The sequence below is a fragment of the Boleophthalmus pectinirostris genome, unplaced genomic scaffold (assembly GCF_026225935.1).
Source record: "Boleophthalmus pectinirostris isolate CB_2022bp ecotype Guang Dong unplaced genomic scaffold, ASM2622593v1 HiC_scaffold_18, whole genome shotgun sequence".
In the NCBI taxonomy this organism is placed as follows: domain Eukaryota; kingdom Metazoa; phylum Chordata; class Actinopteri; order Gobiiformes; family Gobiidae; genus Boleophthalmus; species Boleophthalmus pectinirostris.
Window position 1 is genome coordinate 18,980,917 of NW_026571133.1, and position 17,440 is coordinate 18,998,356.

General features: G+C 37.3%; 3 protein-coding genes across 6 annotated transcripts; 2 read left to right on the forward strand and 1 right to left on the reverse strand.

Annotated features, from left to right (window-relative positions):
* The first annotated feature begins 1,893 nt into the window (after positions 1-1,893).
* Positions 1,894-3,533, forward strand: washc3 (WASH complex subunit 3). Its single transcript, XM_020926382.2, is given in 8 exon segments — positions 1,894-2,083; positions 2,276-2,342; positions 2,345-2,373; positions 2,456-2,521; positions 2,588-2,716; positions 2,815-2,934; positions 3,022-3,086; positions 3,166-3,533. Coding segments are annotated over 8 exon segments (621 nt in total). The 5' UTR covers positions 1,894-2,032; the 3' UTR covers positions 3,260-3,533.
* A 487-nt stretch (positions 3,534-4,020) lies between these two features.
* On the reverse strand, positions 4,021-6,004 carry dram1 (DNA-damage regulated autophagy modulator 1). The gene is made up of 7 exons (XM_020917554.2): positions 5,704-6,004; positions 5,360-5,427; positions 5,142-5,284; positions 4,833-5,010; positions 4,690-4,715; positions 4,448-4,540; positions 4,021-4,374 (listed from the first exon to the last, which is right to left on the reverse strand). Exons 1-7 carry the CDS (start codon positions 5,832-5,834, stop codon positions 4,330-4,332), a joined length of 684 nt encoding a protein of 227 aa, XP_020773213.1. The 5' UTR covers positions 5,835-6,004; the 3' UTR covers positions 4,021-4,329.
* A 799-nt stretch (positions 6,005-6,803) lies between these two features.
* Positions 6,804-17,437, forward strand: gnptab (N-acetylglucosamine-1-phosphate transferase subunits alpha and beta). Of its 4 annotated transcripts, none has more exons than XM_020926602.2 (21): positions 6,804-7,094; positions 7,404-7,489; positions 7,666-7,785; positions 7,887-7,937; positions 8,681-8,883; positions 9,160-9,224; positions 9,295-9,429; positions 11,594-11,755; positions 12,145-12,324; positions 12,445-12,615; positions 12,734-12,857; positions 12,933-13,148; positions 13,216-14,234; positions 14,307-14,506; positions 14,575-14,794; positions 14,866-14,979; positions 15,061-15,146; positions 15,265-15,363; positions 15,445-15,612; positions 16,176-16,266; positions 16,465-17,437. In XM_020926602.2, exons 1-21 carry the CDS (start codon positions 6,933-6,935, stop codon positions 16,534-16,536), a joined length of 3,744 nt encoding a protein of 1,247 aa, XP_020782261.1. In that variant the 5' UTR covers positions 6,804-6,932; the 3' UTR covers positions 16,537-17,437. The 4 variants fall into 4 exon arrangements, with proteins under 4 accessions (XP_020782261.1, XP_055009595.1, XP_020782263.1 ...); XM_055153620.1 differs by having other exon boundaries at positions 12,936-13,148; XM_020926604.2 differs by having other exon boundaries at positions 12,939-13,148.
* The last annotated feature ends 3 nt before the right edge of the window (positions 17,438-17,440 follow it).

The following is a 17,440-nucleotide window of genomic DNA, read 5'->3' on the forward strand; positions in this document are numbered from 1 at the left end:
TGCGGCTGTCTTCTGACACCAGTTCTAAGAGAGGGTCACCACATGTTTTACCCAGGTCCAGGCTCAAGTCAGATGATGGTGCAGTTCAATCCTGCCCACTCCAGGCCAGAAGGTGGCGATGATAAATCTTATATTAGCCACGGCAGGTACACTCATCGATGAGGTGTACGCTGCACACACTTTTCAAAACAAACCACAAACATCGCAAATTCATGAACAAATGGAGTCGTTTAACTTATTTATAGGAGCGACCGAGAGCGTACCATCTAAAGGTGAATACCAAGTAGGTTAATCACCGAAAAAATGACCGTAGCAGTAGTAGTATTTTAGTGGCGGTGGGGACGACTGTAGATGAACACTGAAGTGAGAAGTGCACCAACAGCGGCGATAACTGTATGGTGTGTGGAGTTCTATTTAGGACCAAGGCAATCTTAACTAAACATGCTTTAAGCCATCTGGACAAACCAAAACTCATCTGTGGAGTATGTGGTCAACAACTGGAGTCATCAGAGGAGCTGAGATCTCATCTGCAAACTCTTCTGCAAACTATTCTATTGTGAAATATGTGGACGCATTTTTCTGAAATCTCATAGATGCCCACAAAACAGATACGCCTTTCAAATGTCGGTTCTGTGGAAAAGTTGTTTTTCTGACAATAAGTTTTTAAGAGAACATGAATTATGCCATAACCATGATAAGCCTTACAATTGTGACACGTCATCAGTTCTTTAAATTTAAAGTACACCTTGAAGCTCACAACAGAAAAACACGCTGGTGAGAAGCTCTTTTGTTGTGATATATATGGTAAATCCCTGACACATTTTCGATTACTTTCTCATCACAAATTGAGTCATAGAGTGGAGAAGATTTTCATCTATCAACATTGTGGGAAACTATTTTATACGCCCTTAGGACAGAAACAACATGAGAAGATCCACACCGTCAGAGAAAGGAAATATTTATGTGAGATTTGCAGCAAAGGAGTGCATTTTAAAAAAAACACCAGCAAATACACAAACGTTAAATGTTCAGTTTGTAACAAGTTATTAAAGGGTAATCTAGAAACACACGTGAGGACACACTGAAGTGTGACTGGAAATTTAGAAGACAAGGTCATCTTAAAGCTTCACATGAGAATCCATCTAGGTATCAAACCATTTTCCTGTACAGTGTGTGAATACACATGTGGGCGTAAACACTACTTGAATGTCCACATGAGGACCCATACTGGCTATAAACCTTACAAGTGTAGACAGTGTGACAAAGCCTTTACCCAAAGTCATTGTTTGAAAACCCACATGAAGTGCCACCTGACCCTGAATTTAAAAGTACATAGAGAAGTTACAGGCCTGTCATTATATTAAACTGTAGTTAACAGGATCATATTTAAAATTTTGCCAAAGATTCTAACTTAACCATTATTAAAGATAAGTTTATAACTGTATTTTCTTATTAGACATGGCATCAATTTTTCCATTTTAGGTGAAATTTTATGTATTGTTGGATTATTTTTAATTGTTTGTAAAACTGATAAATATTTGCTTCTTTTACTATCTTACATTACAGAATAAAGTAAATCTGTATTTTGAGTGTGTTACTCAAATATTTATAAATATTCAATATAAACAACAAATAAACCCATTGCCATTATTTGACCAGTGCACATTATTTAAACATGCAATGATCCAATGCAAAAGATATAACTTTGCCAGTAGTATATACAGCAGCAAAAAAATAATAATAATAATAATAACGAAGATACTGGAAGTAGAACTGATATTTTTCTTATTGAACGAAGTTTGCAAAGGTACAGGACTATTTGTTGAAGGGCCTTGAACTTCTGTTCATGTGCATTACTCCACACCAACAGAGGCAGCAAAGCGCAATAACACAGCCAGCTGACCGGAAATGACCAGAAGAAGATAACGTCATCAACATTGTAGTCACGTGAAATCAATCGTTTCTGAGTTGTATTTTAAAATTTGCTCTTTTGTGCACAAAACGTGCACCAGACAATCATAAACTATAAAATATGGATGAAGATGGTCTACCAATAGTTGGCTCTGGTGTTGATCTAACAAAGGTGTGTCTCTACTATTTTTAACATTGAGGGATCCGTATTTATTTATTGTGCATTTGTTCTAAAGACATTAAAACATATTATAAAAGCTATTTGCATAATTTACCTTTGACATTTTGTGTTTAAAATGTAGTCCTACGTCGGCGCATATTAACTCAATTTTGTTTCAAGCCTTTAAACTTGTGCTTTTCCAAGGTTCCTGCTATTCAACAAAGAAGAACCATTGCCTTTCTCAATCAGTTTATTGTACACACAGTTCGGTTTTAAACCGCTTTTCTACGGTCTGTGAGGAGGTTTGTGGATTATTATTCTCCAGCCTTTAGGACTAAAGCGTTCTTAACACATTTTACCTAATATATCTTATTTTGTCTATAGAAACTCGCCAACATATCTCTTCGCGTACAGCAGATAGAAACAACGTTATGCATTTTGGAGGCTAAGGCAAGTTTTTGTGTGTTCATCAAAGGCATAGTACCTTGTCGTTTAATCCTGTTATTTTGTGTGCAGCTGTCCTCTATTCCTGGACTTGAGGATGTAACAGTAGATGAAATCGGTCTGCGACAAAACACAAAAATAAATGGTCTTCCTGCCAATCACATGCAGACAGAAAATGTGGAAAGTGTAACACCTACAGAGGTTGTTCTTTCGCTATGTAAACTACAAAAATCCATACAAATGAACATCAAAATACAAAAAAAAACAAAAAACGTTGAGACAATTTGCATGTTTTACAGGCTGTTCAGAATGAACCCGATCCACCAACTGCACATAAAGTGGAGGAGACTATACCTGAAAATGTAATAACTGTTGCTAAGGATCCACAATATGCTCGGTATCTTAAGATGGTTCAAGTGGTAAGTTTAAATTTAAAAAATCATAATAATAAAAAATCATAGTTAAAATGTACAGCTGTAACAATACAACAATGCCTTTCCCCACAGGGTGTTCCTGTAATGGCTATTAAAAACAAAATGGTCTTAGAGGGGTTAGATCCCAATCTTCTTGAGTGAGTCAAAAACTGTCCAAATTGCCTATGTTATGTAATGTACATTGTTCATAATTAACCAGACTTCTTTGTGTTATAGTACGCCAAATGCTCCTTTGCTTGGTGGAGCTTCTGGGAGCATTGATGATCAAGATGTCAATAGTTCAGATAGTGAATCCTCCTTTAGTGACTAACTACAATGATGGTGTGTGTCACATCAACTAACAAAAATTAATGCAGATTGTACAAAGGAAATTACTGTCAAGAAGTGTTTTTGTACAGTCAGGTGAAAGTCAGCCTCCCCTACATTTTGTGTGTATTTGACAATTCATGCATCTAAGACTTTTATTTATATATTTCTTTCCTGGATAAGGATTACAGGGGCCAGGGAGCTCCAGCAAGCTATGAATATTTGTATTTAATAAGATAAAAATAAAATCAAATAGAATATTGACCAATACAAGGAAACATTATTCTCTGTTGCATTATTATCTGGCTATAGAAGACATAGTTAGAGGTACATCAACTACTACCCCAGTTTGATATTAAATAGTGTGTGCCATTTTTACATTGAGGTAGTAGGGCCTGGTGTCATTGTTACTTTCAATCAATCAATTAAAAGTGTCATATAGAAGTCCATTTTCTTGTAAACAGAAGACGTTTTCATACTGAACTTGGTGTTTTTTCCACTTGCCACTGTTTACTGTATTGTTTGGTCAGGACTCTGCCCCCTGCTTACAGAAGTGATTATATTTTTTCTGGGATGTTTTGGACATTGACAGTGTTCTTTCTGTGGATATTGGATAAACTCTTAGATGGCTCTCTAATGTCAGTGTGCTTTCCACTACTTTTCTTAATCTAAATTAGTCTTTGTCCCAGGTGCTTATTATAGTATTTTATACTTGTATTGCTAAATAAATGTGAGAGGAGTGAGGTGATCAATGTGGCAAATGTGTAAAACTTAAAAATACAGTTTAATTTATTACAAGCGATATTACAGATCTAAAATGAAATGGATGGTTTGAAAATACAGGTGGCACAGTTAAACAGTACATACTTTAGCAAAAAAACAAAACAAAACGTAATTAAAGCAAGCAGAGTAGTATGCTGGATGCAGGATAACACAACCATACAATCACGAAGTATATTAATGAGTGTAACTGATGGCAAATATGAAATTCATATTCAACTTTTAGCCATTATCTATTTGCACAAAAGTGGAGTAATACTGTAATAAAGTACACGAGGCACTGTCCACCCATTGTTAGGTTTCAGTTCCACAAACAGTTCTGACTTTCAATGTAAATCGCTAGAAAAAGAACAAAAAGACTGGTCATATACAAACAATCTAAAAAGATAAACCATTTTCATCTGTTACTTACTTTGAAATCATGGATATAGGTATAGAAGAAACTGATAAAGCTGAAGGCAACAATCCATTCACATGCAGCACTTGTCTTTTGGAGAAAGGGATCCTGTAAATTGAAAAAAAAAAAAAAAGTTTTTTTTTTTTTAAAATCCTTTTTCCCTTTCTTATTATACTGCATTTTCTATTTCAGTGCCCAAGCAATTCTCTTACAGATCAATACAGTTTGTCTAAGTCTAATGGGTAAAAGGAACCTACCTTTTCAAGGAATTTACAAACTACAGCTGTTTATTTTCAATTAAGAAAATGTATATCTTTGACAAATTAAAAGGATTACCATACTGTTACTATAAAATACACAACATTTATCAGTAAAATGTAAAGTAAAAATGAAAGGATACTGGGGATAAAAAACACAGAAGCAATTACACTGATAGCCAAACGTGTATGACATATAAAAAGGGAGGTTCCATAGGGGGATGAGCGATACGATAAATAAGTCTCAGCACCGATGTAAAATACTCCACAAATAAAAAAAAGCAGTGCTCCAATTAGATGAACGGATGCCACAGCAGTTTCCTAAAATAATTACCAAAAAAATCGTTATAAACATTAATGAAATCATTTGTTTTAATATGAATTGGCATAAGTTTTACAGTTTGGCCTTTTACATTAATAAACAAAACATATTTACAGAGATGTTAAGTTACCTGAAAAGTTGCAACGATGCACATGCCCAAACAGGAGATGAGGCCGAGTCCAAAAGCACTTTTGTTACAACAAGTGCTGATGGTCCCCGTGTCCTCACCCAGCTTTGCCATATACTTGTACATGGCATACATGGTAGAAACACCTAATGCAAAATAAATTTATTTTTAACATATGCAGACTCATTACTTTTTAACTCCTTAATTTTAAGGATGTCTACCTGCACAAGCCGAAATAAATGTCATCAAGCCGAAAAGACAACTTTCTGGAGGACTGACTGCTGTGTCGCTTAAATAAGGAAAGATAAAAATCTAAATCACTGTTGCTTCCATCGTCACACAAAACATAGAATATAGTATAATAAAAATAATAATCTAACAAAATAATAATCTTTTTAACCTAATAATGTGAAACACAGTGAAAGTAGATGGCCGATATTAGTCAAGGAAAACGAAACTTAAAAATGAAACTTAAGAGACTGCATACTTCCTTCATTCAACACAAGCGTAATTTTAATCAAAATGTACAATAATCATAAAACCAAAACAATTAGATGTTACTTACCTTATGTAAGGGAGGATAACATCAACATCATGTCTCCATACAGCAATAATGTAGTTAATTATAAAGGTGGCAGATGAAAAAACGATCAGACTCACTGGAAGAATACATAGTCCTTGCTGGTACCAAAACATTTTGCACGGGGATACATGTGCGTAAAACAAAGTCCAAAATCAAACAAGAAATGAAGAATAATAAAAGTGTCACTAAAGTGTCACTAGACAATCACATGGCTACATAAAAGTCAAACCGAACTTCTTCCCCAAAGTCGCTTGTGGTCCGCCCCGTCTTGCGCAAAAAAAAAAACAAAAAAAAAAAAAACAAACAACATTCTACGGTTACAATTTGCTTATTGTAGGCGGATGAAACTAGCATGTGCAAATTAAGCAAGACTAGAAGTTACCACATTTTTGTCTACTTATTGTGACTTAGCTAAATTTCAATATTTAAACTGCCCAAGTTTGTATCCTACATAACAAGCTGACTAAAACCACTTAACTCTTTAATAGTTCTCAGAATTGGTACTTATATCTACTTTTATGACGTTGTAATCATGTTATGAGTCCACCATCATAATTTATGTTTTCACCTACCTCTCTGTGCCCACTGCTCTGTAGCGTGCATACAGTCATAGAAAATCAATAATAAAATAAAGGTTTTTATAATAGATCCATGCATACAGTTAAAAAAAAACAAACTTGGGCCATACATGATAGCTTCAAATGTCACAGCCAAGGGTCAAGCGAAATAATACGATAACACAACTTATTTCCTTGTGTGAAACCATGGAAGTATTGTACATGCTTTATTATTCTGCTTATTAACTGCTGAATTGTGTTTGTAACCTAGCTAACATTGTAACCTGTGAGCTGCGGTAAAACTGTTTATATAAACATGTGGCAGCAAACCAACTTTATTTCTTCCAAATTCCAATTAATATATGCTTTTAGATTCACCTGTTTTGATGTTGGGAGCGTGGGAAAAACGTCCCGCCAGTTTCAGACGTGGCAGCAGCAGCAGCGCTGCCGTGTGGTGCAAACCCGCACTACAACCACTCTGGTGCTCCGTGCCTGCAGGGGGCGCTTAACATGAACATCACAGTCTCATCGCAGCAGAAGACTGGGGGATGGCGGTCATGTGTTGTACTGTCTTGCTTTTGGTCAGCTGACTGATACGAGTTGTTTGCTATGTTTACCCCGTAGTTAGAGCTTTTACCTTTCTGTTTTGAATGAATGCCGCGTCATGCTTCGTTGAGGAGAACCATGGTAGTCGTCAACTCGGTGCTCAAGTTGGTACAACGGCAGACATACACCTGCCTGTCCCATCGGTATGGACTGTACATATGCTTTGGGGGCATCGTGCTTATGATAGTGTCTGCCTTTCAGTTTGGAGAGGTGAGTCCATGTAGTTTTACGGCCGCGGACTGGTACATTTGCAGCACTGACCCTGAATGTCTATGTGTGGGTGTGCCCTGTTAACCTAGCGTGTAACTTATCAACTGCAAGTCTTCAGGAAGTCTACCTTTATATGTTTAGTCATGTTAATATTTGGATTAGGATCACTGTTTTCCCTGTGTAAATAGCATATGGTAAATAGTAACGTGACTTGGATGCTACTATTTCTTCTGTCACCAAAGACGAAGGAAAACAAAGTTACGCTTGTCATTCACTTGTGATTCACTTGTGATGTGTTCTTTTATGAAGGTGGCGATGGAATGGAGTCGAGATCAGTATCACGTGCTGTTTGACTCCTATCGAGACAATGTTGGTGGGAAATCTTTTCAAAGCAGGTAATCCATAGTTATTGTGTAATTATTATCTTAGACTTAATGTTTGATTAAATTTCACAATCCTCACTGGTTAAAATCTGTCAGGGGAATTTTTTTGACCCGCTAATAGCACACTCTGTTGTTTTGTAATGACTTGACTTGGTAACAACTGTTTCTATACTATGTTGTTTCTATAGACTATGTTTGCCAATGCCAATAGATGTAGTATACACATGGGTGAATGGCACAGATACTGCACTTCTAAAACAACTAAAGACCGTCAAAGAACAGTTGGAGCAAGAACAAAAAGCTCTAAGGTAGTAAAAAAAGGTTACACTTTCTTTCAAAGGAGCACAGTCTTCTGCATTTTTATGTTGTGATTGTATGTTGAGATTATAATGTTCATTAATTTTCTTAGGGAACGCCTTGGGAAAAATATGACAGACACAAGTGATGTGCCAAAAGACAGGTAGGTGACTGGGTGCACTGGTGGTGAGTACCGTAACCGTTTTCAGAAAGTATAACCGCCTTCAGAAAGTATAGGTTCTATTCATGCTTACGTCTCAAACCAGGAAGACTTTTGGAAAGATGTGATTACAACTTCCGATGGGCTCTGTTTGCGGTAGTAAGTCTGACAAAATGATTCCAAACTGCTCGTATGTATGCAGTCTTCATTTTACCGCTGCTCATGTTTACTTCAGTGGGTTTTATCACAGTCAGTAGGCGAGCCCAGTACTATTTTAATATAGCTAATTATAATATTTTTTTTTTAATAGATCCATGGCCCACTGTCGGTAACTACACCAGAAGTTGTAATTGCATCTTTACAAAGGTCTTCCACATTTTGATGTGTTATGTTTCTGAACTATAGACAATAACAATAATACTGAAATCAAACCATAAAGCAGATTTTATGTTCGAAATGTAAAATGTTGCAAAAAAAAAAAAAAACTCCCACAAGCTGCATTAAATATGGCAGAATACAACACTGTGTGTATAATGAGCCATAGAAGTATAATTCAGCCTTCTACAGCTCTAATCTTATCATTGTATCATTGGTAAAAATAACCAAAAATTTGTACAAATAATGTGTATATGAAATGGTGTACACCATAAATATTGACCCCAAAAAGAATTGTTTCATCTGTCATGTATTGAACAATGAATGAGATGACCCAAGAACACAGACAGTGGAAATATTTTATTTTTTAGCTTGAAGCCAGAATGCCTGCTCTCCCACTGCATCATAGCACCAATCCTCGCTCTGGACCCTGCTCTGCCCGCCAACATTACAGTTAAAGACCTGCCATCTGTTGTTCCCTCCTTCTCTGAAGCCAAGGAGCTGCTGCTTATGAACAAGCCTTCTCATCCCTCCACTGCTGTCTCTCTAGTTGTCTTCCACTCTCAGACTGAAGGTAAGGTCATAACACACCATTCATCCTCCACTTGTGATTAGTATGTTACTTGATATACATTGAATGCTGTTGTGTACATTAGACATGAAACCACATTTTGTCAGTTGTCAAATTAATATTCATGAGGATTTTATGAGTGCTGTTACAATAATCAAAATTGTGAAAAACTATTTACCTTTACTACTACTGTTAGTTGATTTTAATAATTTAGCCGTGACCTTTGCTTGCATATCTGTTGGTACTTCCTTTTCAGCATAAATTTCTTTATTTTTTTAGCTGATCAGGCCTATTCTACTGCCTCTAGAGAGAAACATACATTTATGCTTTCTAGATGCTACCTGGTAAGTGTTTGGATTTGATTTTGAACAAACAAAAAAGCAGCAATAACTGACTTTATTTGATGTCCTTTAGACCACAGATAAAGAAGCCCCAGGTCTGATCCGCATGCAGACTTTGGCCTACCTGAGTGGCTTTCCAGCATCTTACAAAGAAACTGAACAATTAAAAGTGAAGCTACCATCTGTTATTACCAATAAGATCAGACAGGTAACTGTTATTCTTTTCTCCTACAAAAGCACCAGCAGATGGCAGAATAATCCCTCTCATGTGCATTCAGCACTGATACCTAACTTCATTTTGCTCTCAGATTTTGTATCTCTATAGAACATGAGGCATCTCAAATATCTGTGATGTCCAAGCCTTTTATTATGCATCATTTTAATATTTTTTCTGGATAATTAATGATACCACCACAGCATGCAGAATCCTATAGTTGCTTGTATCCCCATAGTTTTAATTGAGATGGACGACTGGCCAGGTTTTACGCAAGAATTTGCTTTTTAACTGTCACATTGCAGATGTTTTGTCCTGGTTAATAGTGTATTACTGGGCCAATTACTGGGCCCATTCACCTGAAACAAAACTCACACAAATTTTAATGTTCTTTTTCTTCAGGACAAATGAAAACAAGTGAATTTTTTTTTTTCTCACTGGCTCCAAAAAGTGATACAATTATTTAACCCCAATAACATGATTGTTGTTGAGTTTCAGCCATAAGATTAATGTGGCTAGTATGTGGAGCCAATCCCTTTTGTGGATCATAAGACTGGATATGTTTTCCAAATGCAATAAGAATATATCAAATTTTAGAATACAAACTTAGTTGACTTGTTAATGTTAAATATAATACAAAATACGTTATAAATGGATGAGGCTGTGCTGTTTATTACACGGTAATAATCAAAAACTGTGAAGTGACAAATGTTGGTCATTGTTTTTGTTACATTCCAACACCTGCATGCTAATATATTTCTTTTATGCAAGAAAAATGGGATCAGTTAGTAAATTATATAGGTTAGCAGCATTTAACATACACCTTGGATGCGCTTGTCTTCACTTTGGTGCAGTGCGTCCTGTTGGTCATGTGATTTTTGTTGCTGGTGAAACCATAGACATCAGGGGTTTAACATTAGAGCAACTGTTTAGAGTGGAGTGGCGCCAGCCTGTAAGTGAAAAGGTCACTAGGATTTTAATGACCTTTTCTGCACCCCTCTCTAACCCCGAGACCCTGCTGGAGCAGGTTACGTCTACAATACAGTGGTCTTCGAAAGCTCACCAAGGCTGTTAAAAAGTGTTCCTCATTGTAAGCCATCTGCATGGGAATCAGTGTTAGTTTGAATCTAAGTAAATCACACAATACCCAGGTTAAATTTCAAGGTGTTTGTGGGTGCTTCTGTGAAAGCAGGGGAGAGCAGTAAGAAATGTCTGGTATTTATAGCTGGTGTTAGGGATGCTCACAACCGTATCATTTGCCTAGTTTGTCCTTCTCTTTTGTGTACAAGCTTGATGGTGTGTGTTTTGCCTACACAATGACAAACTGACCAACAAATTTGATTGGGGTGTTTTGTATATATATATAATATATATTATATTTATATATTATTATATTATATATATTATATTATATATATATATATATATATATATATATATATATATATATATATATATATATATATATATATATATATATATATATATATATATATATTTAGAGAGAGAGAGAGAGAGAATTATATTATATTTTTTACAGTGGCAGATGGTTGCTGAAAATCTGTATGAACTGTTGAGTAATATTTTATGCAAGTGGTAAGATTTGTCTCTTTACAAGAGAGCACTTGAGTCAAATCCCACTGTGATTTCATTCAAGCTTCTCCCCATAAATGGCTGCCTAGCAAAAAGAGATGTATGTGATATGAATCATTTGTATTAACTTAAACTCTCAGGTAACTATACATTTGTTATAGTTATCTGACTATAACTGCTGCATAGGTCTCCAGGAAGAACAGCTGATGGCTAAGGTCAATTAAATACAATCAATCAATGAACGTGCTCAGGGACTACAGGTGGAAATTAGCATTGGTGCTACAACCTGGTACAATGCATCTCTTCTGTTAAGGTTAATGTAAATTGTGCACTGTCCCTGTCTCATTAAATAAATAAATAAAAAGAAATGGTTAATTTGAAGAACACAGTTAATTATGGGTTTCTATAGAAATGAGAATTGTGTCTAAAACTAATTATAAATTAGTAAGGAATGGTTTGTGTATGAGGAATGCAGATGTGTATACCTACTTAAAATTATTGTCCTGTATTTGTATTACTTGCTGCTTAATTTAAAATTAGTTGTTTTTGTTTTGTATTTCCATAGTTTGAGCTATATTCTGAGGCCAGTATCGCTTTGCTTTACCTGAAAAGCTCACAGGACTTCACGGATCTGACACAACAGGCTAAAAAGAACTTAACTCTTGATGGGAGGGAGTTAAACATCAGTCCGACTTACCTCTTTTGGGACTTAACAGCCATCTCTCAAGTAAAGCCTTTTGTTTCATTTTGTATTTTTAGAGAGGTTTACTATTGTGCAACTTTTTTGGTGGAATGTCCTTAACCTGCCCTTAACCTTGCTTTGTCTTGAATGTTAAACTTTGTTTTGCATTCATTAAATTACCTGTGCTTTTATGATTCAAAGATTGAAAATCAAATCATTCTTTTGGCACCATTTGCTTGACTTAGTGGGGATAGAAGTTTAATGCCATACTGGAAAATTTGGGGAAAATCAATAACATTCATTCACTGAGACAAGCAGGTCGAATACCTTCCACCAAAAAAGTTATAGTGCACCTTTAATAAAGATAAATAGAATACACCACACATTAACCATTGTTATTGTATGCATTTAATGTGTTTTCTGTATTTGTTCAGTCTAAACAAGACGAGGATGTCTCGGCCAGTCGTTTTGAAGACAATGAGGAGCTTCGTTACTCTCTGCGCTCAGTGGAGAAACATGCCCCATGGGTGCGCCACATCTTCATTGTGACTAATGGACAAATTCCCTCTTGGCTTAACCTAGATAATCCTAGAATCTCAGTTGTCACACATCAGGTAGGTTTTTAATCTTTTTAGATGTGCTTTATTGTCAGTGTTAACTGCAGACTATGCTTGTGTCCACTGTAGTTAATATTATTTTACTCCTTTTTTTTTTTTTTTTTTAATTACATACAGGATATCTTTTTGAACCACAGCCACCTTCCAACTTTCAGCTCTCCTGCCATTGAGACCCACATCCACCGCATCCCTGGCCTCTCCCAGAAGTTCATTTATCTAAACGATGATGTGATGTTTGGCAAAGATGTTTGGCCAGATGATTTTTACACCCACTCAAAGGGACAGAAGGTCTAAACCTATCAAGAAATGTTTGTGCCGTTTGTTGAAATAAGACTGGCTTATTAGTTAGATAGCTTTGCACTGACTCAAACTATAAAAGCCTTCAAATACAATATGTTGTCAACAGGTGTATCTAACATGGCCTGTTCCTAACTGTGCTGAGGGCTGTCCTGGATCATGGATCAAAGATGGCTACTGTGATAAGGCTTGTAACAATTCAGCATGTGACTGGGATGGAGGAGATTGCCTGGGTAAAAACATCAACACGTTTAATCCCCATCCTAATTATGTCACGGGTGTATAAGAGATTAATTGTGTTTGGTCAGGAGCAGGTGGAGTAGGTCGGTTTGCAGGTGGGATCCCGGGAGGAGGAGCAGGAGGAGGTGGAGCACAGGTGTGGCAGTTTGCAGGTGGCGCTGGAGGCCTTGGTGGCACGTCCTATTGTAATCAAGGCTGTGCCAACTCCTGGCTAGCAGACAAGTTCTGTGACCAGGCCTGCAACGTTCTTCCCTGTGGGTACGATGTTGGCGACTGTGGTCAAGGTAAGTTGCGTTTGTACACTTGTGCTTGTGTGTGTTTGGAAGGCTGACAAATGTTTCTTTGTTGTAGAGCACTTTGACGAGCTGTATAGAGTGACCTTAATAAGAAATCAGAGCATTTATACTCTTCCAGTGGGGGAGATCAAACCTTATTTCAACTTTGAGCAAATAGCCCACAGAGTTTCAGAAGCTCATGTCAGTGAAAATGCAGTTGTGCGTCACACCTCTGTTGCCAACAAGTGGAAGACTATTCACCTCCTGCTCTATGCTGGCCACAATAGGACACAAATCCACTACAACATGACGTTTCAAAAGGAAGACGGTACAGAGTTCATCATGGGCTTTAGTGTTGTCATTGACACTCGCGAGCTCCCTCATGTTAATGTATCTCAGACTACAAGTAAAGATGAAAGCAGAGACCCAAAGCCTACTCCTACCCCTGAGACTTTTTTACCATTCTCTGACATACCGGAGGAAAACCAGGGTCCCAAAATTATCATAAAGCAGCTAGCAGAAAAACAGATGGTTATAGAAGTTCCTGTTATTAATGTTTCTTTGCTGCCAGCCTCAGTCCGCAATGAGATTCAAAAACTTGATGAGAAACTCCTAACTGGTGATATTACTTTAAAAGGCTACAACCTGACCAAGGCTGAGCTACTGAGACCGTTCAAAGTAAAACAGACCCTCGCAAAGGATGTGGTAAGCCCAGAGAAGCCATTATTAAAAGATCTGGATAGTGAATCTCGAGATAAATTAATAGCCCCATTCGCTGATAAACAAGACAAAACAGACAAAACAACAAACAAGGCAAAACAAAGCCTACAAAACAAAGCTACTCCTGTGCCAGTCAACATCAATGATGACTTTCAAGATGATCCAAATACTTACACTATAAAGGCTGTAATTGAAAGACCCTTAATTTCAAAGATGGTAAATGATAATTCCAAATCAAAAAGTCAGGAGAATCCACCGGAAGAGGGCGATACACAGGAAAGAGCTCCAGTGGGGAGGAGATTACAACATTTTACCTCAGCGGACAGAGGTTTTCTTCCCTGGGAGAGAAGGAAATTCTTTCAGAGTCTTCTAGAGGTGAGTTATCTTTGCTGGTTTTATGTTAATTTATTCATGTCTTTTGAGCTTCCAAGTTTGTTTGTTTTTCAGGAAGAGGAACGCCTGCAGACAGAACTAATGTACAAGGCCAATGGTGCTGCTGCAGGGCGAAGGCTTCAGGACACCTTTGCCGATTCCTTGCGTTACGTCAATAAACTCCTCAACAGCCAGTTCGGTTTTACATCACGCAAAGTCCCTGCCCACATGCCGCACATGATAGACCGATTCATTATGCAGGAGCTACAAGATATGTATGTCAGTGTGATGATTTTTGCCCTTTCTGTCACATCAATATATCTTAATTCTTTTGTTTTTTTAGGTTTCCTGCAGAGTTTGACAAAACATCTGGCCATCGTGTCCGTCACTCAGAGGACATGCAGTTTGCCTTCTCGTACTTCTACTTTCTGATGAGTGCACAGCAGCAGCTCAATGTCTCTGATGTGTTTGATGAAATTGATACTGATCGTTCAGGAATCTTATCTGATCGGGAGATTCGAACTCTTGCTACAAGGATCCATGAACTACCCCTAAGCCTCCAGGTAGGTCTAATACAAAGTTATTTACAAATCACTTTATTTCCTGTATTTATTTCTTATGCTTATGAATGTAGGATTTGACCAGTTTGGAACAGATGCTCATAAACTGCTCTAAAACACTGCCGACCAACTTGACTCTGCTTCATTTAGTGAAACCAACACAAGAGGCATATTATGACCCCAGCATGGTGAGATGTTTGTTTAACATGCAAAACTATGTGTAAACTTTTATAGGTAAATGCTCAATTGTCTTAATTTGTCAATTACAGCCACCTGTCACAAAAGGCCTGGTTGTTCACTGCAAAGCAATCACAGATCGCATACACAAGGCATTTAAAGATCAGAATAAATATAAGTGAGTGTTCTCCCCAAATTTGCCCAACATTTTGATTCAGTTATTCAACAAAGAGTATGTGATTACAAGCAGGTATGTCTTTTTAACACTTTACTTCTAAACCGTGATTTCTGAACAGGTTTGAGATTATGGGGGAGGAGGAGATTGCTTTCAAGATGGTACGCACCAATGTGTCCCATGTGGTTGGCCAGTTAGATGACATTCGAAAAAACCCAAGGTCAGAACACTTTACTTTGTGTTATGATTATTTGTGCTGCCTTAAGGTCTGTCTCATACTGTGCTCTACTGATCTCAATAGAAAGTTTGTTTGTCTGAATGACAACATTGATCACAGCCATAAAGATGCAGCTACAGTGAAGGCTGTTTTGAGAGATTTCTACGAGTCCATGTTTCCTCTATCCTCACAGTTTGAATTACCCAGAGAGTATCGTAACAGATTTCTACACATGGAAGAGCTACAAGAATGGTAAGATCTATTCATCTTATAGTTGTTTCTTTTCTGTCTGTTTTCTTTCCTAATTACTACTGTTTTTATAATGAACTTCTGCTTAATTTTCATTGTCACCGCACCAATAACAGAGTTGTGAATATAAAGCTACTGTGACAATTCACATGTGGCAGTAATTCATCAAGCTTTTTTTCCAAAACAGACTTAAGTGAAGTATTTGTGACTGTCATCACTTGTGATGACATGCTGCCTAGCTGCAGCTGTGGGAATCTCTGAGGGTTTTACAGGGAGTTTATTCGAGAGCTTGTTTCTACTTTCAGCGGGCTACAGCCAGAACATTCCAGACTCACAAAGAGACTTTAAAATTAGATCATCCACTTCAGATCAGCCGCTAGCTGTAAGATACTTGTAAGATCATAACGCAGCCAAGCTGTGATGGAGTCTGTCATGTCACAGACGTAAGGTGTTAGATGATGTCACCTTGTCACCCAGTTGCCATTTGCCCCGCTCTACTTGAGACTTCCTTTTACTCAACAAGGTAAATGGATTTTTACGATTTTTATTTATTTATTTTTTTTCAGGCGGCTATATCGTGACAAGTTGAAGTTTTGGACTCACTGTGTTCTTGTGGCACTTGTCATCTTTACTGTCATGTCCTTCTTTGCTGAACAGGTCAGTAGTGTGTAAATACAGGTTTCATCAACATACATGCAGTGTTCTTAGGAGAATGTTGTCCTCTGCAATTCTCATCTGTTCAGTGTACCACACTCTTTCAGTGTTTGGCCTTAGCTTTATGAATGTATAGAATCTTGTGCTACAATTAACTAAAATGTTACTAAACTCTAATTGTATGCTTTGTCTTTACTGCAGCTTGTTTCTCTGAAGCGAAAGATCTTTCCCAGACGTAGAGTCTACAGGGATCAAACCTCAGAGCGGGTCTGATGAGACTCTCACTCCTCTTCAATGAATACTCACTCCTTCAGTACCTTGGGATAGCAGCGGGTCCTGCCAGGGGGACTGGTCATTGGGGGTGACTGATTGTCCAGGGGACTGATCGTCCAGGGTTGACTGATCGTCGGGGGGACTGGTCTTGTGTCACATCAGTGGGACTTGGGCACAGAGCTGCATGTGTTCTGGTGATGACACATTGTGAAGATGATGGATGACAGTGATTATTACAGAGGCACAATGGCTGGTACAGTGCTGCCTTTCAGTTCTCCACTAGGGGCTCTTTTATACAGCACACTGAGGTACTTCAAATCTGGTCCCACCAATGTTTGTCCTGCTGAAGTAAAACTATAAAATTGCAGGTAAAAAATATATTTTTAATGTTTTTTTTGTTTTTTTACTTTTCTTTTACAAGTTTTAATAATTGATTTTGCTCTTTCTACATGGGTTTAAATTATTGAGGTACCAAAAGTTCATTCTTGAAGTAATTGTTTTTACTTTTGTTTTGTTATCAATACTTGAAGTGCCTTTATCGTATTTATAGGGGGGTACCCTGATCTTTAAGTCATTCCTTCTTGAGAATGTGGTCTTGTATGCTGAGGGCTTTTAAAATGTCTAGTCTTAAATGTTTGTAAATGTTGTTCAGATATATGACAACATGTTTTTGTTGTCCAGAATGAATGAAAATGAGTGGAAATAGGGTCAGAAATTAAAAATTTGATAGCAGAATACCCACACTCTGCTCTCTTTGCCACCTGTGTGTGTGTGTGTGTGTGTCCCTGTGGGATGCAACAGGCTATTGTCTGAAATTCAGACCCTTTCAGCATGTTTTGTAACTTATGACTGTATTATGTGACAGTGAACTGTTGTCATTTATAAATGCTTCAACTCTAAACAG

Bases quoted from the DNA above. Each gene is read 5' to 3' on its own strand.
- gnptab (XM_020926602.2), top strand. From the start codon at position 6,933: ATGCCGCGTCATGCTTCGTTGAGGAGAACCATGGTAGTCGTCAACTCG. The intron at 7,490-7,665 runs GTAATCCATAGT...TTGTTTCTATAG, and splicing joins GGGAAATCTTTTCAAAGCAG to ACTATGTTTGCCAATGCCAA. The intron at 8,884-9,159 runs GTAAGGTCATAA...TTATTTTTTTAG, and splicing joins CTTCCACTCTCAGACTGAAG to CTGATCAGGCCTATTCTACT.
- dram1 (XM_020917554.2), bottom strand. From the start codon at position 5,834: ATGTTTTGGTACCAGCAAGGACTATGTATTCTTCCAGTGAGTCTGATC. The intron at 5,285-5,359 runs GTAGACATCCTT...ATTTTGCATTAG, and splicing joins ATTTATTTCGGCTTGTGCAG to GTGTTTCTACCATGTATGCC. The intron at 4,541-4,689 runs GTAGGTTCCTTT...TTCAATTTACAG, and splicing joins TTTGTAAATTCCTTGAAAAG to GATCCCTTTCTCCAAAAGAC.